The sequence below is a fragment of the Oncorhynchus gorbuscha genome, linkage group LG26, assembly GCF_021184085.1.
Source record: "Oncorhynchus gorbuscha isolate QuinsamMale2020 ecotype Even-year linkage group LG26, OgorEven_v1.0, whole genome shotgun sequence".
NCBI classification, from domain to species: Eukaryota; Metazoa; Chordata; class Actinopteri; order Salmoniformes; family Salmonidae; genus Oncorhynchus; species Oncorhynchus gorbuscha.
In genome coordinates, this window is record NC_060198.1 from 41,664,603 (window position 1) to 41,692,050 (window position 27,448).

Sequence of the window (27,448 nt, forward strand, 5' to 3'; positions counted from 1 at the left end):
TAGATTAGGATGTAGAACAAGTTGATATGGTTGTCATTAGATTAGGATGTAGAACAAGTTGATATGGTTGTCATTAGATTAGGATGTAGAACAAGTTGATATGGTTGTCATTAGATTAGGATGTAGAACAAGTTGATATGGTTGATATAGGATGTAGAACAAGTTGATATGGTTGTCATTGATTAGGATGTAGAACAAGTTGATATGGTTGTCATTAGATTAGGATGTAGAACAAGTTGATATGGTTGTCATTAGGATGTAGAACAAGTTGATATGGTTGATTAGGATGTAGAACAAGTTGATATGGTTGTCATTAGATTAGGATTAGATTAGGATGTAGAACAAGTTGATATGGTTGTCATTAGATTAGGATGTAGAACAAGTTGATATGGTTGTCATTAGGATGTAGAACAAGTTGATATGGTTGTCATTAGGATGTAGAACAAGTTGATATGGTTGTCATTAGATTAGGATGTAGAACAAGTTGATATGTTGTCATTAGATTAGGATGTAGAACAAGTTTATGGTTGTCATTAGGATGTAGAACAAGTTGATATGGTTGTCATTAGATTAGGATGTAGAACAAGTTGATATGGTTGTCATTAGATTAGGATGTAGAACAAGTTGATATGGTTGTCATTAGGATGTAGAACAAGTTGATATGGTTGTCATTAGGATGTAGAACAAGTTGATATGGTTGTCATTAGGATGTAGAACAAGTTGATATGGTTGTCATTAGATTAGGATGTAGAACAAGTTGATATGGTTGTCATTAGATTAGGATGTAGAACAAGTTGATATGGTTGTCATTAGGATGTAGAACAAGTTGATATGGTTGTCATTAGATTAGGATGTAGAACAAGTTGATATGGTTGTCATTAGATTAGGATGTAGAACAAGTTGATATGGTTGTCATTAGATTAGGATGTAGAACAAGTTGATATGGTTGTAGAACAAGTTGATATGGTTGTCATTAGGATGTAGAACAAGTTGATATGGTTGTCATTAGATTAGGATGTAGAACAAGTTGATATGGTTGTCATTAGATTAGGATTAGAACAAGTTGATATGGTTGTCATTAGGATGTAGAACAAGTTGATATGGTTGTCATTAGATTAGGATGTAGAACAAGTTGATATGGTTCATATGGATTGAACAAGTTGATATGGTTGTCATTAGGATGTAGAACAAGTTGATATGGTTGTCATTAGATTAGGATGTAGAACAAGTTGATATGGTTGTCATTAGATTAGGATGTAGAACAAGTTGATATGGTTGTCATTATGGTTGTCATTAGGATGTAGAACAAGTTGATATGGTTGTCATTAGATTAGGATGTAGAACAAGTTGATATGGTTGTCATTAGATTAGGATGTAGAACAAGTTGATATGGTTGTCATTAGATTAGGATGTAGAACAAGTTGATATGGTTGTCATTAGATTAGGATGTAGAACAAGTTGATATGGTTGTCAGGATGTAGAACAAGTTGATATGGTTGTCATTAGATTAGGATGTAGAACAAGTTGATATGGTTGTCATTAGATTAGGATGTAGAACAAGTTGATATGGTTGTCATTAGATTAGGATGTAGAACAAGTTGATATGGTTGTCATTAGATTAGGATGTAGAACAAGTTGATATGGTTGTCATTAGATTAGGATGTAGAACAAGTTGATATGGTTGTCATTAGATTAGGATGTAGAACAAGTTGATATGGTTGTCATTAGATTAGGATGTAGAACAAGTTGATATGGTTGTCATTAGGATGTAGAACAAGTTGATATGGTTGTCATTAGATTAGGATGTAGAACAAGTTGATATGGTTGTCATTAGATTGGATGTAGAACAAGTTGATATGGTTGTCATTAGGATGTAGAACAAGTTGATATGGTTGTCATTAGGATGTAGAACAAGTTGATATGGTTGTCATTAGATTAGGATGTAGAACAAGTTGATATGGTTGTCATTAGATTAGGATGTAGAACAAGTTGATATGGTTGTCATTAGATTAGGATGTAGAACAAGTTGATATGGTTGTCATTAGATTAGGATGTAGAACAAGTTTATGGTTGATAGGATGTAGAACAAGTTGATATGGTTGTCATTAGATTAGGATGTAGAACAAGTTGATATGGTTGGTTGTAGAACAAGTTGATATGGTTGTCATTAGATTAGGATGTAGAACAAGTTGATATGGTTGTTGTCATTATGGTTGTCATTAGGATGTAGAACAAGTTGATATGGTTGTCATTAGGATGTAGAACAAGTTGATATGGTTGTCATTAGATTAGGATGTAGAACAAGTTGATATGGTTGTCATTAGATTAGGATGTAGAACAAGTTGATATGGTTGTCATTATATGGTTGTTAGGATGTAGAACAAGTTGATATGGTTGTCATTAGATTAGGATGTAGAACAAGTTGATATGGTTGTCATTAGATTAGGATGTAGAACAAGTTGATATGGTTGTCATTAGATTAGGATGTAGAACAAGTTGATATGGTTGTCATTAGTTGATATGGTTGTCATTAGGATGTAGAACAAGTTGATATGGTTGTCATTAGATTAGGATGTAGAACAAGTTGATATGGTTGTCATTAGATTAGGATGTAGAACAAGTTGATATGGTTGTCATTAGATTAGTTGATGTAGAACAAGTTGATATGGTTGTCATTAGATTAGGATGTAGAACAAGTTGATATGGTTGATTAGGATAGAACAAGTTGATATGGTTGTCATTAGATTACAAGTTGATGTAGAACAAGTTGATATGGTTGTCATTAGATTAGGATGTAGAACAAGTTGATATGGTTGTAGATTAGGATGTAGAACAAGTTGATATGGTTGTCATTAGGATGTAGAACAAGTTGATATGGTTGTCATTAGATTAGGATGTAGAACAAGTTGATATGGTTGTCATTAGATTAGGATGTAGAACAAGTTGATATGGTTGTCATTAGATTAGGATGTAGAACAAGTTGATATGGTTGTCATTAGGATGTAGAACAAGTTGATATGGTTGTCATTAGGATGTAGAACAAGTTGATATGGTTGTCATTAGATTAGGATGTAGAACAAGTTGATATGGTTGTCATTAGATTAGGATGTAGAACAAGTTGATATGGTTGTCATTAGATTAGGATGTAGAACAAGTTGATATGGTTGTCATTAGATGATATGGTTGATGTAGAACAAGTTGATATGGTTGTCATTAGGATGTAGAACAAGTTGATATGGTTGTCATTATGGATGTAGAACAAGTTGATCATTAGATTAGGATGTAGAACAAGTTGATATGGTTGTCATTAGATTAGGATGTAGAATGTTGATATGAACAAGTTGATATGGTTGTCATTAGATTAGGATGTAGAACAAGTTGATATGGTTGTCATTAGGATGTAGAACAAGTTGATATGGTTGTCATTAGATTAGGATGTAGAACAAGTTGATATGGTTGTCGTTAGGATGTAGAACAAGTTGATATGGTTGTCATTAGATTAGGATGTAGAACAAGTTGATATGGTTGTCATTAGATTAGGATGTAGAACAAGTTGATATGGTTGTCATTAGGATGTAGAACAAGTTGATATGGTTGTCATTAGGATGTAGAACAAGTTGATATGGTTGTCATTATATGGTTGTCATTAGGATGTAGAACAAGTTGATATGGTTGTCATTAGATTAGGATGTAGAACAAGTTGATTAGATTAGGATGTAGAACAAGTTGATATGGTTGTCATTAGGATGTAGAACAAGTTGATATGGTTGTCATTAGGATGTAGAACAAGTTGATATGGTTGTCATTAGGATGTAGAACAAGTTGATATGGTTGTCATTAGGATGTAGAACAAGTTGATATGGTTGTCATTAGATTAGGATGTAGAACAAGTTGATATGGTTGTCATTAGATTAGGATGTAGAACAAGTTGATATGGTTGTCATTAGATTAGGATGTAGAACAAGTTGATATGGTTGTCATTAGATTAGGATGTAGAACAAGTTGATATGGTTGTCATTAGATTAGGATGTAGAACAAGTTGATATGGTTGTCATTAGATTAGGATGTAGAACAAGTTGATATGGTTGTCATTAGATTAGGATGTAGAACAAGTTGATATGGTTGTCATTAGGATGTAGAACAAGTTGATATGGTTGTCATTAGATTAGGATGTAGAACAAGTTGATATGGTTGTCATTAGATTAGGATGTAGAACAAGTTGATATGGTTGTCATTAGATTAGGATGTAGAACAAGTTGATATGGTTGTCATTAGATTAGGATGTAGAACAAGTTGATATGGTTGTCATTAGATTAGGATGTAGAACAAGTTGATATGGTTGTCATTAGGATGTAGAACAAGTTGATATGGTTGTCATTAGATTAGGATGTAGAACAAGTTGATATGGTTGTCATTAGATTAGGATGTAGAACAAGTTGATATGGTTGTCATTAGATTAGGATGTAGAACAAGTTGATATGGTTGTCATTAGATTAGGATGTAGAACAAGTTGATATGGTTGTCATTAGATTAGGATGTAGAACAAGTTGATATGGTTGTCATTAGATTAGGATGTAGAACAAGTTGATATGGTTGTCATTAGATTAGGATGTAGAACAAGTTGATATGGTTGTCATGATTAGGATGTAGAACAAGTTGATATGGTTGTCATTAGATTAGGATGTAGAACAAGTTGATATGGTTGTCATTAGATTAGGATGTAGAACAAGTTGATATGGTTGTCATTATTAGGATGTAGAACAAGTTGATATGGTTGTCATTAGATTAGGATGTAGAACAAGTTGATATGGTTGTCATTAGATTAGGATTAGTTGATTAGGATGTAGAACAAGTTGATATGGTTGTCATTAGATTAGGATGTAGAACAAGTTGATATGGTTGTCATTAGATTAGGATGTAGAACAAGTTGATATGGTTGTCATTAGATTAGGATGTAGAACAAGTTGATATGGTTGTCATTAGATTAGGATGTAGAACAAGTTGATATGGTTGTCATTAGATTAGGATGTAGAACAAGTTGATATGGTTGTCATTAGGATGTAGAACAAGTTGATATGGTTGTCATTAGATTAGGATGTAGAACAAGTTGATATGGTTGTCATTAGATTAGGATGTAGAACAAGTTGATATGGTTGTCATAGATTAGGATGTAGAACAAGTTGATATGGTTGTCATTAGATTAGGATGTAGAACAAGTTGATATGGTTGTAGGATTAGATTAGGATGTAGAACAAGTTGATATGGTTGTCATTAGATTAGGATGTAGAACAAGTTGATATGGTTGTCATTAGATTAGGATATGGTTGTCATTAGATTAGGATGTAGAACAAGTTGATATGGTTGTCATTAGATTAGGATGTAGAACAAGTTGATATGGTTGTCATTAGATTAGGATGTAGAACAAGTTGATATGGTTGTCATTAGATTAGGATGTAGAACAAGTTGATATGGTTGTCATTAGGATGTAGAACAAGTTGATATGGTTGTCATTAGATTAGGATGTAGAACAAGTTGATATGGTTGTCATTAGATTAGGATGTAGAACAAGTTGATATGGTTGTCATTAGGATGTAGAACAAGTTGATATGGTTGTCATTAGGATGTAGAACAAGTTGATATGGTTGTCATTAGATTAGGATGTAGAACAAGTTGATATGGTTGTCATTAGATTAGGATGTAGAACAAGTTGATATGGTTGTCATTAGGATGTAGTTGATATGGTTGTCATTAGGATGTAGAACAAGTTGATATGGTTGTCATTAGGATGTAGAACAAGTTGATATGGTTGTCATTAGGATGTAGATTATGGTTGATTGTAGAACAAGTTGATATGGTTGTCATTAGATTAGGATGTAGAACAAGTTGATATGGTTGTCATTAGATTAGAACAAGGATGTAGAACAAGTTGATATGGTTGTCATTAGATTAGGATGTAGAACAAGTTGATATGGTTGTCATTAGATTAGGATGTAGAACAAGTTGATATGGTTGTCATTAGATTAGGATGTAGAACAAGTTGATATGGTTGTCATTAGATTAGGATGTAGAACAAGTTGATATGGTTGTCATTAGATTAGGATGTAGAACAAGTTGATATGTCATTAGAACAAGTTGATATGGTTGTCATTGATTAGAACAAGTTGATATGGTTGTCATTAGATTAGGATGTAGAACAAGTTGATATGGTTGTCATTAGATTAGGATGTAGAACAAGTTGATATGGTTGTCATTAGGATTAGAACAAGTTGATTAGGATGTAGAACAAGTTGATATGGTTGTCATTAGGATGTAGAACAAGTTGATATGGTTGTCATTAGGATGTAGAACAAGTTGATATGGTTGTCATTAGATTAGGATGTAGAACAAGTTGATATGGTTGTCATTAGGATGTAGAACAAGTTGATATGGTTGTCATTAGATTAGGATGTAGAACAAGTTGATATGGTTGTCATTAGAGGATGTAGAACAAGTTGATATGGTTGTCATTAGATTAGGATGTAGAACAAGTTGATATGGTTGTCATTAGATTAGGATGTAGAACAAGTTGATATGGTTGTCATTAGATTAGGATGTAGAACAAGTTGATATGGTTGTCATTAGGATGTAGAACAAGTTGATATGGTTGTCATTAGGATGTAGAACAAGTTGATATGGTTGATGTAGAACAAGTTGATATGGTTGTCATTAGATGTAGAACAAGTTGATATGGTTGTCATTAGATTAGGATGTAGAACAAGTTGATATGGTTGTCATTAGATTAGGATGTAGAACAAGTTGATATGGTTGTCATTAGATTAGGATGTAGAACAAGTTGATATGGTTGTCATTAGATTAGGATGTAGAACAAGTTGATAGAACAAGTTGATATGGTTGTCATTGATTGTCATTAGGATGTAGAACAAGTTGATATGGTTGTCATTAGATTAGGATGTAGAACAAGTTGATATGGTTGTCATTAGATTAGGATGTAGAACAAGTTGATATGGTTGTCATTAGATTAGGATGTAGAACAAGTTGATATGGTTGTCATTAGATTAGGATGTAGAACAAGTTGATATGGTTGTCATTAGATTAGGATGTAGAACAAGTTGATATGGTTGTCATTAGATTAGGATGTAGAACAAGTTGATATGGTTGTCATTAGATTAGGATGTAGAACAAGTTGATATGGTTGTCATTAGATTAGGATGTAGAACAAGTTGATATGGTTGTCATTAGATTAGGATGTAGAACAAGTTGATATGGTTGTCATTAGATTAGGATGTAGAACAAGTTGATATGGTTGTCATTAGATTAGGATGTAGAACAAGTTGATATGGTTGTCATTAGATTAGGATGTAGAACAAGTTGATATGGTTGTCATTAGATTAGGATGTAGAACAAGTTGATATGGTTGTCATTAGATTAGGATGTAGAACAAGTTGATATGGTTGTCATTAGATGTAGAACAAGTTGATATGGTTGTCATTAGATTAGGATGTAGAACAAGTTGATATGGTTGTCATTAGATTAGGATGTAGAACAAGTTGATATGGTTGTCATTATGGTTGATTAGGATGTAGAACAAGTTGATATGGTTGGATTAGGATGTAGAACAAGTTGATATGGTTGATTAGGATGTAGAACAAGTTGATATGGTTGTCAGTTGATATGGTTGATTAGGATGTAGAACAAGTTGATATGGTTGTCATTAGATTAGGATGTAGAACAAGTTGATATGGTTGTCATTAGATTAGGATGTAGAACAAGTTGATATGGTTGTCATTAGATTAGGATGTAGAACAAGTTGATATGGTTGGTTGTAGAACAAGTTGATATGGTTGTCATTAGATTAGGATGTAGAACAAGTTGATATGGTTGTCATTAGATTAGGATGTAGAACAAGTTGATATGGTTGTCAGTTGATATGGTTGATTAGGATGTAGAACAAGTTGATATGGTTGTCATTAGATTAGGATGTAGAACAAGTTGATATGGTTGTCATTAGATTAGGATGTAGAACAAGTTGATATGGTTGTCATTAGATTAGGATGTAGAACAAGTTGATATGGTTGTCATTAGATTAGGATGTAGAACAAGTTGATATGGTTGTCAAGTTTATGGTTGTCATTAGGATGTAGAACAAGTTGATATGGTTGTCATTAGATTAGGATGTAGAACAAGTTGATATGGTTGTCATTAGATTGATGTAGAACAAGTTGATATGGTTGTCATTAGATTAGGATGTAGAACAAGTTGATATGGTTGATTAGGATGTAGAACAAGTTGATATGGTTGTCATTAGATTAGGATGTAGAACAAGTTGATATGGTTGTCATTAGATTAGGATGTAGAACAAGTTGATATGGTTGTCATTAGATTAGGATGTAGAACAAGTTGATATGGTTGTCATTAGATTAGGATGTAGAACAAGTTTATGGTTGTCATTAGTCATTAGGATGTAGAACAAGTTGATATGGTTGTCATTAGATTAGGATGTAGAACAAGTTGATATGGTTGTAGGATGTCATGATATGGTTGATTAGGATGTAGAACAAGTTGATATGGTTGTCATTAGATTAGGATGTAGAACAAGTTGATATGTTGTTGTCATTAGATTAGGATGTAGAACAAGTTGATATGGTTGTCATTAGATTAGGATGTAGAAGAAGGAAGTTGATATGGTTGTCATTAGATTAGGATGTAGAACAAGTTGATATGGTTGTCATTAGATTAGGATGTAGAACAAGTTGATATGGTTGTCATTAGATTAGGATGTAGAACAAGTTGATATGGTTGTCATTAGATTAGGATGTAGAACAAGTTGATATGGTTGTCATTAGATTAGGATGTAGAACAAGTTGATATGGTTGTCATTAGATTAGGATGTAGAACAAGTTGATATGGTTGTCATTAGATTAGGATGTAGAACAAGTTGATATGGTTGTCATTAGGATGTAGAACAAGTTGATATGGTTGTCATTAGGATGTAGAACAAGTTGATATGGTTGTCATTAGATTAGGATGTAGAACAAGTTGATATGGTTGTCATTAGATTAGGATGTAGAACAAGTTGATATGGTTGTCATTAGATTAGGATGTAGAACAAGTTGATATGGTTGTCATTAGATTAGGATGTAGAACAAGTTGATATGGTTGTCATTAGATTAGGATGTAGAACAAGTTGATATGGTTGTCATTAGATTAGGATGTAGAACAAGTTGATATGGTTGTCATTAGGATGTAGAACAAGTTGATATGGTTGTCATTAGTAGGATGTAGAACAGTTGATATGGTTGTCATTAGGATGTAGAACAAGTTGATATGGTTGTCATTAGATTAGGATGTAGAACAAGTTGATATGGTTGTGGTTGTCATTAGATTAGGATGTAGAACAAGTTGATATGGTTGTCATTAGATTAGGATGTAGAACAAGTTGATATGGTTGTCATTAGATTAGGATGTAGAACAAGTTGATATGGTTGTCATTAGGATGTAGAACAAGTTGATATGGTTGTCATTAGATTAGGATGTAGAACAAGTTGATATGGTTGTCAAGTTGATATGGTTGATTAGGATGTAGAACAAGTTGATATGTTGTCATTAGATTAGGATGTAGAACAAGTTGATATGGTTGTCATTAGGATGTAGAACAAGTTGATATGGTTGTCATTAGATTAGGATGTAGAACAAGTTGATATGGTTGTCATTAGAACAATTATGGTTGGATGTAGAACAAGTTGATATGGTTGTCATTAGGATGTAGAACAAGTTGATATGGTTGTCATTAGATTAGGATGTAGAACAAGTTGATATGGTTGTCATTAGATTAGGATGTAGAACAAGTTGATATGGTTGTCATTAGATTAGGATTAGATTAGGATGTAGAACAAGTTGATATGGTTGTCATTAGATTAGGATGTAGAACAAGTTGATATGGTTGTCATTAGATTAGGATGTAGAACAAGTTGATATGGTTGTCATTAGATTAGGATGTAGAACAAGTTGATATGGTTGTCATTTGATTAGGATGTAGAACAAGTTGATATGGTTGTCATTAGGATGTAGAACAAGTTGATATTGATATGGTTGTCATTAGGATGTAGAACAAGTTGATATGGTTGTCATTAGGATGTAGAACAAGTTGATATGGTTGTCATTAGGATGTAGAACAAGTTGATATGGTTGTCATTAGATTAGGATGTAGAACAAGTTGATATGGTTGTCATTAGATTAGGATGTAGATTATGGTTGGATGTAGAACAAGTTGATATGGTTGTCATTAGATTAGGATGTAGAACAAGTTGATATGGTTGTCATTAGGATGTAGAACAAGTTGATATGGTTGTCATTAGATTAGGATGTAGAACAAGTTGATATGGTTGTCATTAGATTAGGATGTAGAACAAGTTGATATGGTTGTCATTAGGATGTAGAACAAGTTGATATGGTTGTCATTAGATTAGGATGTAGAACAAGTTGATATGGTTGTCATTAGATTAGGATGTAGAACAAGTTGATATGGTTGTCATTAGATTAGGATGTAGAACAAGTTGATATGGTTGTCATTAGATTAGGATGTAGAACAAGTTGATATGGTTGTCATTAGGATAGAACAAGTTTATGGTTGATAGATTAGGATGTAGAACAAGTTGATATGGTTGTCATTAGATTAGGATGTAGAACAAGTTGATATGGTTGTCATTAGGATGTAGAACAAGTTGATATGGTTGTCAGATTAGGATGTAGAACAAATTGATATGATTGTCATTAGATTAGGATTTAGAACAAGTTGGTACACTACACTACACTTGTTCCTCACAGTTTATGGTCATGTAAACTATATTGAACAAAATAATAGACACAACATACTACAATCTCAAGATTTCACTGAGTTACAGTTACAGCCAATCAGAATTAGTTTTTTGACACAAAGTTCTTTATTACAGACAGACACTCCTCAGTTTTATCAGCTGGTCTGCTGTTTTTAGTCCGTTTGTACGTCCTGACAAATTCTCTAAAACGACCGAGGCAGCTTCTCTGGCAACAGCTCAGCTGGACATTCCTTTAGTCAGCATGCCAATTGCACTCTTCCTCAAAACTTGAGAAATCTTTGGCATTGTGTTGTGTGACAAAACTGCACATTTTAGAATGGCCTTTTAAGGTCCCCACTACAAGGCGCACCTGTGTAATGATCATGCTCTCCTTCACTGCAGCCGAGCCGCGCCCTCAGAGCATGCGCAGACCAGCTGGTCGGTGTGTTTACAGACATATTCAATCAATCCCTATACCAGTCTGCTATTCCCACATGCTTCAAGAGGGCCACGATTGTTCCTGTTCCCAAGAAAGCTAAGGTAACTGAGCTAAACGACTACCGCCCCGTAGCACTCACTTCCGTCATCATGAAGTGCTTTGAGAGACTAGTCAAGGACCATATCACCTCCACCCTACCTGACACCCTAGACCCACTCCAATTTGCTTACCGCCCAAATAGGTCCACAGACGATGCAATCTCAACCACACTGCACACTGCCCTAACCCACCTGGACAAGAGGAATACCTATGTGAGAATGCTGTTCATCGACTACAGCTCGGCATTCAACACCATAGTACCCTCCAAGCTCGTCATCAAGCTCGAGACCCTGGGTCTCGACCCCGCCCTGTGCAACTGGGTACTGGACTTCCTGACGGGCCGCCCCCAGGTGGTGAGGGTAGGCAACAACATCTCCTCCCCGCTGATCCTCAACACGTTCACCCACGACTGCATAGCCACGCACGGCTCCAACTCAATCATCAAGTTTGCGGACGACACAACAGTGGTAGGCTTGATTACCAACAACGACGAGACGGCCTACAGGGAGGAGGTGAGGGCCCTCGGAGTGTGGTGTCAGGAAAATAACCTCACACTCAACGTCAACAAAACTAAGGAGATGATTGTGGTCTTCAGGAAACAGCAGAGGTAACACCCCCCTATCCACATCGATGGAACAGTAGTGGAGAGGGTAGCAAGTTTTACGTTCCTCGGCATACACATCACAGACAATCTGAATTGGTCCACTCACACTGACAGCGTCGTGAAGAAGGCGCAGCAGCGCCTCTTCAACCTCAGGAGGCTGAAGAAATTCGGCTTGTCACCAAAAGCACTCACAAACTTCTACAGATGCACAATCGAGAGCATCCTGGCGGGCTGTATCACCGCCTGGTACGGCAACTGCTCCGCCCTCAACCGTAAAGCTCTCCAGAGGGTAGTGAGGTCTGCACAACGCATCACTGGGGGCAAACTACCTGCCCGCCAGGACACCTACACCACCCGATGTTACAGGAAGGCCATAAAGATCATCAAGGACATCAACCACCCGAGCCACTGCCTGTTCACCCCGCTATCATCCAGAAGGCGAGGTCAGTACAGGTGCATCAAAGCCGGGACCGAGAGACTGAAAAACAGCTTCTATCTCAAGGCCATCAGACTGTTAAACAGCCACCACTAACATTGAGTGGCTGCTGCCAACACACTGTCATTGACACTGACCCAACTCCAGCCACTCTAATAATGGGAATTGATGGGAAATGATGTAAATATATCACTAGCCACTTTAAACAATGCTACCTTATATAATGTTTACTTACCCTACATTATTCATCTCATATGCATACGTATATACTGTACTCTACATCATCGACTGCATCCTTATGTAATACATGCATCACTAGCAACTTTAACTATGCCACTTTGTTTACTTTGTCTACATACTCATCTCATATGTATATACTGTACTCGATACCATCTACTGTATGCTGCTCTGTACCATCACTCATTCATATATCCTTATGTACATATTCTTTATCCCCTTACACTGTGTATAAGACAGTAGTTTTGGAATTGTTAGTTAGATTACTTGTTGGTTATCACTGCATTGTCGGAACTAGAAGCACAAGCATTTCACTACACTCGCATTAACATCTGCTAACTATGTGTATGTGACAAATACAATTTGATTTGGTTTGATTTGATTTGATTTGATGTCACACCTGTCAGGGGGATGGATTATCTTGGCCAAGTAGAACAGCTCACTAACAGGGATGTAACCACATTTGTGCACAATATTTGAGAGAAATAAGCTTTTTGTGCATATGGAACATTTCTGGGATTTTTATTTCAGCTCATGAAACATGGAACTAACACTTTATATGTTGCAATTCTACTTTTGTTCAGTATAAATTACTAGACCAGAGGCAGGTTCAATTCCAAAACTCAAATTCTGATCTTTGTGACAGATCCCTTCCTTCAGATAAGATCTTGTTTTATCATCTCTGGGATTCTCTTATTTGTCATGGCAGTAGAGTAAAATATTGCTTTATTTGGTGTTTGTATTGCAGTCGAGGCCATGTCATGATCAAGACACTCAGGGCCACGGACACATGGGAAGCATCTACTCTCTCAGATTTGCTACTTCCTTCCTTCCTTCCTCTGTTCTCCATCCACCCTGCCATTAAGCAGACCTGATGGCTGGGCCTGTTCTCCACAGCCCCCACGGCCCTGCCCATTACAGAGGTCACCAGAGGTCGTCCTGGAGGTCGTTATGAACCAAAAACAGGCTGACGACCAGGGGCAACCCAACACACGTACCTACGCGGCAGTGGCAGGACGACCAACAGGATATGGGTCTGCGGTGAGGGGAGGGGAGAACGCTAACTACACCTATATTTGTTTTGGATCGTACAGAGGAAGGAAAGGCTCAGATGTAATGGCTTGTTTACGTGGTTCTGAAATGTCCCTCCGCTGGAATCACATAATTGCTCCATGACTCGATCAATCAAGGTATGAAACAAGGGTCTGCAGGTTAAGTAAACATATGAATAGTTTTAGATTTCTCCTCTTTCCTCTGCCATGGGAAACATCAACAGCTTAGAGAGACTGAGTTATGGAGGACCCAGTGGAGAACGTTGTTTGTTTATTGAATAAATGAAAGTGATTGCATTGAAGAGCAACTACCAGACACTGTTAAGATTCATGGCACAGAGAGGCTTTTAGATTCCTCTCCAATTAAGGATATGGAAAGCTACAGTGCAGTATATGGCGATAAGGGTGCAATTAGGTTAACATCACTGTTAGACTTTCAGATCCAGCAATTCGGTATTGTTCAGTCTGGTGACATTATGGACTTTTATAAATTGACATTAATCCTCACTTGGACAAGACAATGTTGATCATTTCAGACCTTTTAATGCTGGGGTTTTGTGTTGTTGACCTCAGGAACATTTCAATCTATTCCAGACCAGAAATGTTGATACAGGGGTCAGATAATAGACAGGGTTCAGAGGGGTGAGAAGTTCTACTGGGGTCAAACCTCGCCATTATAGGTCACGCCCTCTCGAGCAGCGTCTCCTGTCTCTCTCTGTCTTTTACCACCTCACCATGTCTGTCAACACAGATATAACACGCATGGCTGCCAAGCTGGGGAATGTGACTGGTGTGTGGCATGTACCCACTGAACTCTGAATCACTCTGCCCCACTCCTCCACTGACTGCCTTGTTTATACCTCACTCTCTCCACAAACCTTTCTTTCCCTCTATTCTCTCGCTCTCTCTCTCCCTCTCTCCCTCTCCCCCTCACTCTCCCGCTCCATTTCTTCTCCCTTTCCCCCTCTCTCACTTTCAGTGTTTTTGAATCCCTCCTTTGTGACAGCTGAGGTTTTGGGAAGCCGTCCTGGTGGTCCCCTCTCAAAAGAAACAACAAAAGAAAAGCTATTTGTCACATGCTTCATAAACAACAGGTGTAGACAGACAATCAAATTGTTACTTCCAGCCCGTTCTCAACTATGCAGAAAATAGAATAGAATAACACAAGGAATAAATACACAATAAGTAACGATAACTTCAGAATCACCTTTATTCACCAAGTACATTTAAACGTTCTCAGAATTGTACTTGGTGAATTGGGGCTGCTATTGATAAAATACAGACAACGGCATTTAAACAAAGCTTACATACATGATATACAACTAGTAGTGAGCATAGAGCTATTAGAGAATGGGAAGATATGCAAATGTTCAGTGGATATACGGTGGATGTACACATTTACAGTATTAGTATGAATATATCTAAATGCAAAGAGATGGACAGAGTATGATGCAGTATAGTGCAGTTAATTTGTGAACAGTTCAGAGATGTGTTGATGCTGTGTACAGCATAGAGTGCATAGTCCTTTAGTCTCTATGTGGGCCAGATGGCCTTTTGGTAAGGGTCACAGCAAGGGGGAAGAAACTGTTCAGGTGGCAGGAGGTTTTGGTCATGACCCCTCCACCCTCCACTCCCTCCACTCCCTCTTCCCTCCACCCCCTCTTCCCTCCACCCCCTCCACCCTCCACTCCCTCCACTCCCTCCACTCCCTCTTCCCTCCACTCCCTCCACTCCCTCTTCCCTCCACCCCCTCCACCCTCCACTCCCTCCACCCTCCACTCCCTCCACTCCCTCTTCCCTCCACCCCTCTTCCCTCCACCCCTCCACCCTCCACTCCCTCCACTCCCTCCACTCCCTCCACTCCCTCTTCCCTCCACTCCCTCCACTCCCTCTTCCCTCCACCCCCTCCACCCTCCACTCCCTCCACCCTCCACTCCCTCTTCCCTCCACTCCCTCTTCCCTCCACCCCAACCCCCCCCCTCCACCCTCCACCCTCCACTCCCTCTTCCCTCCACCCCCACCCCCTCCACCCCCTCTTCCCTCCACCCCCTCCACCCTCCACTCCCCCCACTCCCTCTTCCCTCCACTCCCTCCACTCCCTCTTCCCTCCACCCCCTCCACCCTCCACTCCCTCTTCTCTCCACTCCCTCTTCCCTCTACTCCCTCCACTCCCTCTTCCCTCCACCCCCACCGCCTCCACCCTCAACCCTCCACTCCCTCTTCCCTCCCTCTTCCCTACACTCCCTCCACTCCCTCTTCCCTCCACTCCCTCCACCCTCCACTCCCTCCACCCTCCACTCCCTCCACTCCCTCTTCCCTCCACTCCCTCCACCCACCACTCCCTCCACTCCCTCTTCCCTCCACCCTCCACTCCCTCCACCCTCCACTCCCTCCACTCGCTCTTCCCTCCACTCCGTCCACCCTCCACTCCTTCCACCCTCCACTTTGTCCACTCTCCGCTCCCTCCATTCTCCGCTCCCTCCACCCTTCCCCCAGTCATCACTAGATTTACAGCGACATCATTACAGTGTTGCATTTTTCCACTAAAGCATTTTCTGAAACTGTAAAACAAGGAAAGGAGCAGTTACAATCTAGCCTTACAAGCCAAACAGGGTGTTACATGTCAGCTGCTGTCAGCCATACATCCTGCTGCATGGTCTTTATAAGGATTTGCCTCAGTGCTGTTCCATGTGAACCTGATAGGACACCTTATGAATTCAGCCTGAAGATTAAGCTCCACAATAAACTACACATTACTATAGTACAGACCAGTCATTAGGCATCCTGCTCCCTCTCCCTGTATACTGTAACCACAGGGCTGGCATGGCTCTCACACACCTCCTTCCTAATGGCTTTCCCAGAGAGAAGAGCGGCCCTACCTGCTGTCTAATTGGAAGCTTTGCTATTTTTAAACTAAACAGACTGTAGATCCAGCTGAGCATGATATGGAATGTTATTTTATATGATGTACTGTTTTATATTTTGTTTTAAATGTAACGTAGGTACTATGATGTGTTTGGACCCCAGGAAGAGAAGCTGCAGCTAATGGGGATCCCTAATAAATACATATACAAAATGGTACAGTACTGTACACACAGCGGAGTGACTGAGGCTGGTGGCTTCAGTCTGGCCCAGTACACAGTCTGGTATAGTACACAGTCTGGTAAAGTACACAGTCTGGTATAGTACACAGTCTGGTATAGTACACAGTCTGGTATAGTACACAGTCTGGCCCAGTACACAGTCTGGCCCAGTACACAGTCTGGCCCAGTACACAGTCTGGTATAGTACACAGTCTGGTAAAGTACACAGTCTGGTATAGTACACAGTCTGGTATAGTACACAGTCTGGTATAGTACACAGTCTGGTATAGTACACGGTCTGGTATAGTACACAGTCTGGCCCAGTACACAGTCTGGTATAGTACACAGTCTAGTCTAATATACAGACTGGTCGAGTATACAGTCAAGTCTAGTACACAGTCTGGTATAGTACACAGTCTGGTCTGGTATACAGTCTGGTAGAATATACAGTCTGGTCTAGTATATAGTCTGGTATAGTACACACTCTGGTATAGTACACAGTCTGGTCTAGTACACAGTCTAGTCTAATATACAGTCTGGTCGAGTATACAGTCTGGTCGAGTATACAGTCTGGTCGAGTATACAGTCTGGTCGAGTATACAGTCTGGTCTAGTATACAGTCTGGTCTAGTACACAGTCTGGTAAAATATACAGTCGGTATAGTACACAGTCTGGTCTAGTAAACAGTCTGTTATTGTACACAGTCTGGTCTAGTACACAGTCTGGTAGAGTATACAGTCTGGTCTAGTACACAGTTTGGTCCAGTATACAAGAGCATACAGTCTGGTCTAGTATAAAGTCTGGTCTAGTACACAGTCTGGTACAATATACAGTCTGGTCAAGTATACAGTCTGGTACAATATACAGTCTGGTCAAGTATACAGTCAAGTCTAGTATACAGTCTGGTCTAGTACACAGTCTGGTACAATATACAGTCTGGTATAGTACACAGTCTGGTATAGTACACAGTCTTGTCTAATATACAGACTGGTCGAGTATACAGTCAAGTCTAGTACACAGTTTGGTCCAGTATACAAGAGCATACAGTCTGGTCTAGTATAAAGTCTGGTCTAGTACACAGTCTGGTACAATATACAGTCTGGTCGAGTATACAGTCTGGTACAATATACAGTCTGGTCGAGTATACAGTCAAGTCTAGTATACAGTCTGGTCTAGTATACAGTCTGGTCTAGTATACAGTCTGGTCGAGTATACAGTCAAGTCTAGTATACAGTCTGGTCTAGTATACAGTCTGGTCTAGTATACAGTCTGGTCTAGTATACAGTCTGGTACAATATACAGTCTGGTCGAGTATACAGTCAAGTCTAGTATACAGTCTGGTCTAGTACCCAGTCTGGTCTAGTATACAGTCTGGTCTATTATACAGTCTGGTCTAGTATACAGTCTGGTCTAGTATACAGTCTGGTCTAGTATACAGTCTGGTCTAGTAAACAGTCTGGTCTAGTACACAGTCTGGTCTAGTACACAGTCTGGTCTAGTATACAGTCTGGTCTAGTATACAGTCTGGTCTAGTATACATTCTGGTCTAGTACACAGTCTGTTATTGTACACAGTCTGGTCTAGTATACAGTCTGGTCTAGTATACAGTCTGGTCTAGTATACAGTCTGTTATTGTACACAGTCTGGTCTAGTACACAGTCTGTTATTGTACACAGTCTGGTCTAGTATACAGTCTGGTCTAGTATACAGTCTGGTCTAGTATACAGTCTGGTAGAATATACAGTCTGGTCTAGTATGCAGTCTGGTCTAGTATACAGTCTGGTCTAGTATACATTCTGGTCTAGTACACAGTCTGTTATTGTACACAGTCTGGTCTAGTACACAGTCTGTTATTGTACACAGTCTGGTCTAGTATACAGTCTGGTCTAGTATGCAGTCTGGTCTAGTATAAAGTCTGGCCTAGTATACAGTCTGGTAGAATATACAGTCTGGTCTAGTATGCAGTCTGGTCTAGTATACAGTCTGGTAGAATATACAGTCTGTTATTGTACACAGTCTGGTCTAGTACACAGTCTGTTATTGTACACAGTCTGGTCTAGTATACAGTCTGGTCTAGTATGCAGTCTGGTCTAGTATACATTCTGGTCTAGTACACAGTCTGTTATTGTACACAGTCTGGTCTAGTATACAGTCTGGTCTAGTATACAGTCTGTTATTGTACACAGTCTGGTCTAGTATGCAGTCTGGTCTAGTATACAGTCTGTTATTGTACACAGTCTGGTCTAGTATACAGTCTGGTCTAGTATACAGTCTGTTATTGTACACAGTCTGGTCTAGTATGCAGTCTGGTCTAGTATACAGTCTGGTAGAATATACAGTCTGGTCTAGTATGCAGTCTGGTCTAGTATACAGTCTGTTATTGTACACAGTCTGGTCTAGTATACAGTCTGGTAGAATATACAGTCTGGTCTAGTATGCAGTCTGGTCTAGTATACAGTCTGGTAGAATATACAGTCTGGTCTAGTATGCAGTCTGGTCTAGTATACAGTCTGTTATTGTACACAGTCTGGTAAAGTACACAGTCTGGTATAGTACACAGTCTGGTATAGTACACAGTCTGGTATAGTACACAGTCTGGCCCAGTACACAGTCTGGCCCAGTACACAGTCTGGCCCAGTACACAGTCTGGTATAGTACACAGTCTGGTAAAGTACACAGTCTGGTATAGTACACAGTCTGGTATAGTACACAGTCTGGTATAGTACACAGTCTGGTATAGTACACGGTCTGGTATAGTACACAGTCTGGCCCAGTACACAGTCTGGTATAGTACACAGTCTAGTCTAATATACAGACTGGTCGAGTATACAGTCAAGTCTAGTACACAGTCTGGTATAGTACACAGTCTGGTCTGGTATACAGTCTGGTAGAATATACAGTCTAGTCTAGTATATAGTCTGGTATAGTACACAGTCTGGTATAGTACACAGTCTGGTCTAGTACACAGTCTAGTCTAATATACAGTCTGGTCGAGTATACAGTCTGGTCGAGTATACAGTCTGGTCGAGTATACAGTCTGGTCGAGTATACAGTCTGGTCTAGTATACAGTCTGGTCTAGTACACAGTCTGGTAAAATATACAGTCGGTATAGTACACAGTCTGGTCTAGTAAACAGTCTGTTATTGTACACAGTCTGGTCTAGTACACAGTCTGGTAGAGTATACAGTCTGGTCTAGTACACAGTTTGGTCCAGTATACAAGAGCATACAGTCTGGTCTAGTATAAAGTCTGGTCTAGTACACAGTCTGGTACTATATACAGTCTGGTCAAGTATACAGTCTGGTACAATATACAGTCTGGTCGAGTATACAGTCAAGTCTAGTATACAGTCTGGTCTAGTACACAGTCTGGTACAATATACAGTCTGGTATAGTACACAGTCTGGTATAGTACACAGTCTTGTCTAATATACAGACTGGTCGAGTATACAGTCAAGTCTAGTACACAGTTTGGTCCAGTATACAAGAGCATACAGTCTGGTCTAGTATAAAGTCTGGTCTAGTACACAGTCTGGTACAATATACAGTCTGGTCGAGTATACAGTCTGGTACAATATACAGTCTGGTCGAGTATACAGTCAAGTCTAGTATACAGTCTGGTCTAGTATACAGTCTGGTCTAGTATACAGTCTGGTCTAGTATACAGTCTGGTACAATATACAGTCTGGTCGAGTATACAGTCAAGTCTAGTATACAGTCTGGTCTAGTACCCAGTCTGGTCTAGTATACAGTCTGGTCTATTATACAGTCTGGTCTAGTATACAGTCTGGTCTAGTATACAGTCTGGTCTAGTATACAGTCTGGTCTAGTAAACAGTCTGGTCTAGTACACAGTCTGGTCTAGTACACAGTCTGGTCTAGTATACAGTCTGGTCTAGTATACAGTCTGGTCTAGTATACATTCTGGTCTAGTACACAGTCTGTTATTGTACACAGTCTGGTCTAGTATACAGTCTGGTCTAGTATACAGTCTGGTCTAGTATACAGTCTGTTATTGTACACAGTCTGGTCTAGTACACAGTCTGTTATTGTACACAGTCTGGTCTAGTATACAGTCTGGTCTAGTATACAGTCTGGTCTAGTATACAGTCTGGTCTAGTATACATTCTGGTCTAGTACACAGTCTGGTCTAGTACACAGTCTGGTCTAGTATACAGTCTGGTCTAGTATACAGTCTGGTCTAGTATACATTCTGGTCTAGTACACAGTCTGTTATTGTACACAGTCTGGTCTAGTACACAGTCTGTTATTGTACACAGTCTGGTCTAGTATACAGTCTGGTCTAGTATGCAGTCTGGTCTAGTATAAAGTCTGGCCTAGTATACAGTCTGGTAGAATATACAGTCTGGTCTAGTATGCAGTCTGGTCTAGTATACAGTCTGGTAGAATATACAGTCTGTTATTGTACACAGTCTGGTCTAGTATACATTCTGGTCTAGTACACAGTCTGTTATTGTACACAGTCTGGTCTAGTATACAGTCTGGTCTAGTATACAGTCTGTTATTGTACACAGTCTGGTCTAGTATGCAGTCTGGTCTAGTATACAGTCTGTTATTGTACACAGTCTGGTCTAGTATGCAGTCTGGTCTAGTATACAGTCTGGTCTAGTATACAGTCTGTTATTGTACACAGTCTGGTCTAGTATGCAGTCTGGTCTAGTATACAGTCTGGTAGAATATACAGTCTGGTCTAGTATGCAGTCTGGTCTAGTATACAGTCTGTTATTGTACACAGTCTGGTCTAGTATACAGTCTGGTAGAATATACAGTCTGGTCTAGTATGCAGTCTGGTCTAGTATACAGTCTGTTATTGTACACAGTCTGGTCTAGTATACAGTCTGGTAGAATATACAGTCTGGTCTAGTATGCAGTCTGGTCTAGTATACAGTCTGGTAGAATATACAGTCTGGTCTAGTATGCAGTCTGGTCTAGTATACAGTCTGTTATTGTACACAGTCTGGTCTAGTATACAGTCTGGTAGAATATACAGTCTGGTCTAGTATGCAGTCTGGTCTAGTATACAGTCTGGTAGAATATACAGTCTGGTCTAGTATACAGTCTGTTATTGTACACAGTCTGGTCTAGTATACAGTCTGTTATTGTACACAGTCTGGTCTAGTATACAGTCTGGTCTAGTATACAGTCTGGTCTAGTATACAGTCTGGTAGAATATACAGTCTGGTCTAGTATACATTCTGGTCTAGTATACAGTCTGTTATTGTACACAGTCTGGTCTAGTATACAGTCTGGTCTAGTATACAGTCTGGTCTAGTATACAGTCTGTTATTGTACACAGTCTGGTCTAGTATACAGTCTGTTATTGTACACAGTCTGGTCTAGTATACAGTCTGGTCTAGTATACAGTCTGGTAGAATATACAGTCTGGTCTAGTATGCAGTCTGGTCTAGTATACAGTCTGTTATTGTACACAGTCTGGTCTAGTATACAGTCTGGTCTAGTATGCAGTCTGGTCTAGTATACAGTCTGGTAGAATATACAGTCTGGTCTAGTATGCAGTCTGGTCTAGTATACAGTCTGTTATTGTACACAGTCTGGTCTAGTATGCAGTCTGGTCTAGTATACAGTCTGGTAGAATATACAGTCTGGTCTAGTATGCAGTCTGGTCTAGTATACAGTCTGTTATTGTACACAGTCTGGTCTAGTATGCAGTCTGGTCTAGTACACAGTCTGTTATTGTACACAGTCTGGTCTAGTATACAGTCTGGTCTAGTACACAGTCTGTTATTGTACACAGTCTGGTCTAGTATACAGTCTGGTCTTGTATGCAGTCTGGTCTAGTATACAGTCTGGTCTAGTATATAGTCTGGTCTAGTACACAGTCTGGTCTAGTACACAGTCTGGTCTAGTATACAGTCTGGTCTAGTATACAGTCTGGTCTAGTATAAAGTCTGGCCTAGTATACAGTCGGGTCTAGTACACAGTCTGGTCTAGTATACAGTCTGGTCGAGTATACAGTCTGGTCGAGTATACAGTCTGGTCTAGTACACAGTCTGTTATTGTACACAGTCTGGTCTAGTATACAGTCTGGTCTAGTATACAGTCTGGTCTAGTATAAAGTCTGGCCTAGTATACAGTCTGGTCTAGTACACAGTCTGGTCTAGTATACAGTCTGGTCTAGTACATAGGCTTTTCATTATTTAAGGCAGCCCAGAAGTAGTTTAACCGGTGTGAAATGGCTAGCTAATAAGCGGTGCGTGCTTGTAGCATTTCAATCGCTGACGTCACTCGTTCTAAGACCTTGAAGTAGTTTCCCTTGCTCTGGCTTTTGTGCAGTGAATGGTAACGATGCTTAGTGGGAGGCAGTTGTTGATGTGTACAGAGGGTCCCTGGTTCGAGCCCAAGGTGGGGCAAGGAGAGGGACAGAGGCAACACTGTTACACTAGCTCACCTGATTAATCTAATCAAGGGCATGATGATTAGTTGACAAGTTGAATCGGGTGTACTAGCTCTGGATTAGAGCAAATACATAGAACCGCTGAGTGGCTCTGAGGAGAGGTCTGAGAACCACTGTTATAGTGGATCTGTGGAGAGGTCTGAGAACCACTGATATAGTGGATCTGTGGAGAGGTCTGAGAACCAATGTTATAGTGGATCTGTGGAGAGGTCTGAGAACCAATGTTATAGTGGATCTGTGGAGAGGTCTGAGAACCACTGATATAGTGGATCTGTGGAGAGGTCTGAGAACCAATGTTATAGTGGATCGGTGGAGAGGTCTGAGAACCACTGATATAGTGGATCTGTGGAGAGGTCTCAGAACCACTGATATAGTGGATCTGTGGAGAGGTCTGAGAACCAATGTTATAGTGGATCGGTGGAGAGGTCTGAGAACCACTGATATAGTGTATCTGTGGAGAGGTCTCAGAACCACTGATATAGTGGATCTGAGGAGAGGCCATGAAATCTATCTCTCCCATAGTAGACCTCCTTCACGTTCATATAGGAGTACCTTTCTCATGTAATTGATTCAAACCATTTCAGTATGCAATGTAATCGTATAGGAGCTGCGCTCTGTAAGTGGTTGGACATAGTGACATATTCTAAGAAGACTGAAGGAATTAAAGATAAATTAAATTCTTTATATTGCCATTTTTCCATAGGAAATGAAAATGACCTTTGATTCAAACGCTCTAACTCTTTGTAGTGTTACAGCTGGGATTTCTCTTTCAAGGCACTCTCTTCCAGGTGTCAGAATATAAACTATTAACATTTTTTAGTGTTCCCCACTTGCATCCAGGGCTCTGATTCAAGTCAGACATGAATTCAAAACATGTGACAAACAACCACCCACACACACACAGCCCCCAACGCCATAAAAATACTTTCAGTATTTTCACCCCATTGTTTGGAAGCTTTCCCAGGCTGTTATTCTTCTCACTGTAAACTAATGTAGACATATACAGTGGGGCAAAAAGGTAGTTAGTCAGCCACCAATTGTGCAAGTTCTCCCACTTAAAAAGATGAGAGAGGCCTGTAATTTTCATCATAGCTACACTTCAACTATGACAGACAAAATGAGAAAAAAAATCCAGAAAATCACATTGTAGGATTTTTAATGGATTTATTTGCAAATTTTGGTGGAAAATAAGTATTTGGTCACCTACAAACAAGCAAGATTCCTGGCTCTCACAGACCTATAACTTCTTCTTTAAGAGGCTCTTCTGTCCTCCACTCGTTACCTGTATTAATGGCACCTGTTTGAACTTGTTATCAGTATAAAAGACACCTGTCCACAACCTCAAACAGTCACACTCTAAACTCCACCCGAGTCACGGAGGGGCCAGGTAACACATGTGCATATGGCATGTGTGGATGCTGGGTGTGTCTCAGGCTGGCTCTAGATGTTACGTAGGTCTCAGGGCTGTGAATAAGTACAAAAGTGATGTGATTATGGCCAGGACTGGAGCTGGAGGGAGGGAGGCTTTTCAAGGATTGTACTCTCCTGTCTAAATGTCACACGGTGAGTTGTTGATAATGTGTCCACCATTCTCTTTCAGAAAGGCATCTGGGAGCATGTGAAAGGATAGACATTTTACTTTAACTATAAAAACTGGAGCTTCATCTAATTACTATTGTGACCATGGGCACAATGCTGTTTTAAAGACCAGATTGGATTCTGTCCCTTTTGTGCACTTCATTTGTCTCTGGAACAACACATCTCCAGTCCAGAACTTCCAGATGAAGGCCATGAACAAAGTGAGGGCCAAAGTATTTAATAAGAGTTTTTGTCATGAGCAACATTTAGCCTTTTAGAAGGGGCTAAACACACACTGAGTTTGCCTCAGTCAGGTGCCAGCAGTCTGTAACCACTGACTGACTGCATGTTGGTCTGATTACAGCTTTTATAGGCAAGTCAATTATATCAACTCAGTTTTAAAGACACACATATAGTATCTGGATGACCTTTCCCTAAGCTCTGTTTTACATCTGTCTCTCCTCCGCTCTGTTTTACATCTGTCTCTCCTTCCCTCTGTTTTACATCAGTCTCTCCTCCGTTCTGTTTTACATCTGTCTCTCCTCCCCTCTGTTTTACATCTGTCTCTCCTCCCCTCTGTTTTACATCTGTCTCTACTCCCCTCTGTTTTACATCTGTCTCTACTCCCCTCTGTTTTACATCTGTCTCTCCTTCCCTCTGTTTTACATCTGTCTCTCCTCCCCTCTGTTTTACATCTGTCTCTACTCCCCTCTGTTTTACATCTGTCTCTCCACCCCTCTGTTTTACATCTGTCTCGCCTCCCCTCTGTTTTACATCTGTCTCTCCTCCCCTCTGTTTTACATCTGTCTCTCCTCTGCTCTGTTTTACATCTGTCTCTCCTCCGTTCTGTTTTACATCTGTCTCTCCTCCCCTCTGTTTTACATCTGTCTCTCCTCCCCTCTGTTTTACATCTGTCTCTCCTCCCCTCTGTTTTACATCTGTCTCTCCTCTGCTCTGTTTTACATCCGTCTCTCCTCCGCTCTGTTTTACATCTGTCTCTCCTTCCCTCTGTTTTACATCTGTCTCTCCTCCCATCTGTTTTACATCTGTCTCTCCTCCGCTCTGTTTTACATCTGTCTCTCCTCCCCTCTGTTTTACATCTGTCTCTCCTCTGCTCTGTTTTACATCAGTCTCTCCTCTGCTCTGTTTTACATCTGTCTCTCCTCCGCTCTGTTTTACATCAGTCTCTCCTCTGCTCTGTTTTACATCTGTCTCTCCTCCCCTCTGTTTTACATCTGTCTCTCCTCCCCTCTGTTTTACATCTGTCTCTCCTCCCCTCTGTTTTACATCTGTCTCTCCTCTGCTCTGTTTTACATCTGTCTCTCCTCCCCTCTGTTTTACATCTGTCTCTCCTCCCCTCTGTTTTACATCTGTCTCTCCTCCCCTCTGTTTTACATCTGTCTCTCCTCCCCTCTGTTTTACATCTGTCTCTCCTCCACTCTGTTTTACATCTCTCTCCTCTCCTCCCATCTGTTTTACATCAGTCTCTCCTCCCATCTGTTTTACATCTGTCTCTCCTCCCCTCTGTTTTACATCTGTCTCTCCTCCCCTCTGTTTTACATCTGTCTCTCCGCCCCTCTGTTTTACATCTGTCTCTCCTCTGCTCTGTTTTACATCAGTCTCTCCTCTGCTCTGTTTTACATCTGTCTCTCCACCCCTCTGTTTTACATCTGTCTCTCCTTCCCTCTGTTTTACATCTGTCTCTACTCCCCTCTGTTTTACATCTGTCTCTACTCCCCTCTGTTTTACATCTGTCTCTCCTTCCCTCTGTTTTACATCTGTCTCTCCTCCCCTCTGTTTTACATCTGTCTCTACTCCCCTCTGTTTTACATCTGTCTCTCCACCCCTCTGTTTTACATCTGTCTCGCCTCCCCTCTGTTTTACATCTGTCTCTCCTCCCCTCTGTTTTACATCTGTCTCTCCTCTGCTCTGTTTTACATCTGTCTCTCCTCCCCTCTGTTTTACATCTGTCTCTCCTCCCCTCTGTTTTACATCTGTCTCTCCTCCCCTCTGTTTTACATCTGTCTCTCCTCTGCTCTGTTTTACATCTGTCTCTCCTCCCATCTGTTTTACATCTGTCTCTCCTCCGCTCTGTTTTACATCTGTCTCTCCTCCCCTCTGTTTTACATCTGTCTCTCCTCTGCTCTGTTTTACATCAGTCTCTCCTCTGCTCTGTTTTACATCTGTCTCTCCTCCGCTCTGTTTTACATCAGTCTCTCCTCTGCTCTGTTTTACATCTGTCTCTCCTCCCCTCTGTTTTACATCTGTCTCTCCTCCCCTCTGTTTTACATCTGTCTCTCCTCCCCTCTGTTTTACATCTGTCTCTCCTCCCCTCTGTTTTACATCTGTCTCTCCTCCCATCTGTTTTACATCTGTCTCTCCTCTCCTCCGCTCTGTTTTACATCTGTCTCTCCTCCCATCTGTTTTACATCTGTCTCTCCTCCCCTCTTTTTTACATCGTCTCTCCTCCGTTCTGTTTTTACATCTGTCTCTCCACTCCTCCGCTCTGTTTTACATCTGTCTCTCCACTCCTCCCCTCTGTTTTACATCTGTCTCTCCGCCCCTCTGTTTTACATCTGTCTCTCCTCTGCTCTGTTTTACATCTGTCTCTCCTCCCATCTGTTTTACATCGGCCTCTCCTCCGCTCTGTTTTACATCTGTCTCTCCTCCC

At 40.0% G+C, this 27,448-nt stretch overlaps 1 protein-coding gene across 1 annotated transcript; it reads right to left on the reverse strand.

Moving 5' to 3' along the window:
• Positions 1–23,221: 23,221 nt before the first annotated feature.
• LOC124015388 (uncharacterized membrane protein YFL067W-like) lies at positions 23,222–23,719 on the reverse strand. Its single transcript, XM_046330552.1, has one exon. The coding sequence runs from the start codon at positions 23,717–23,719 to the stop codon at positions 23,222–23,224; it is 498 nt and encodes a 165-aa protein (XP_046186508.1).
• Positions 23,720–27,448: the final 3,729 nt, after the last annotated feature.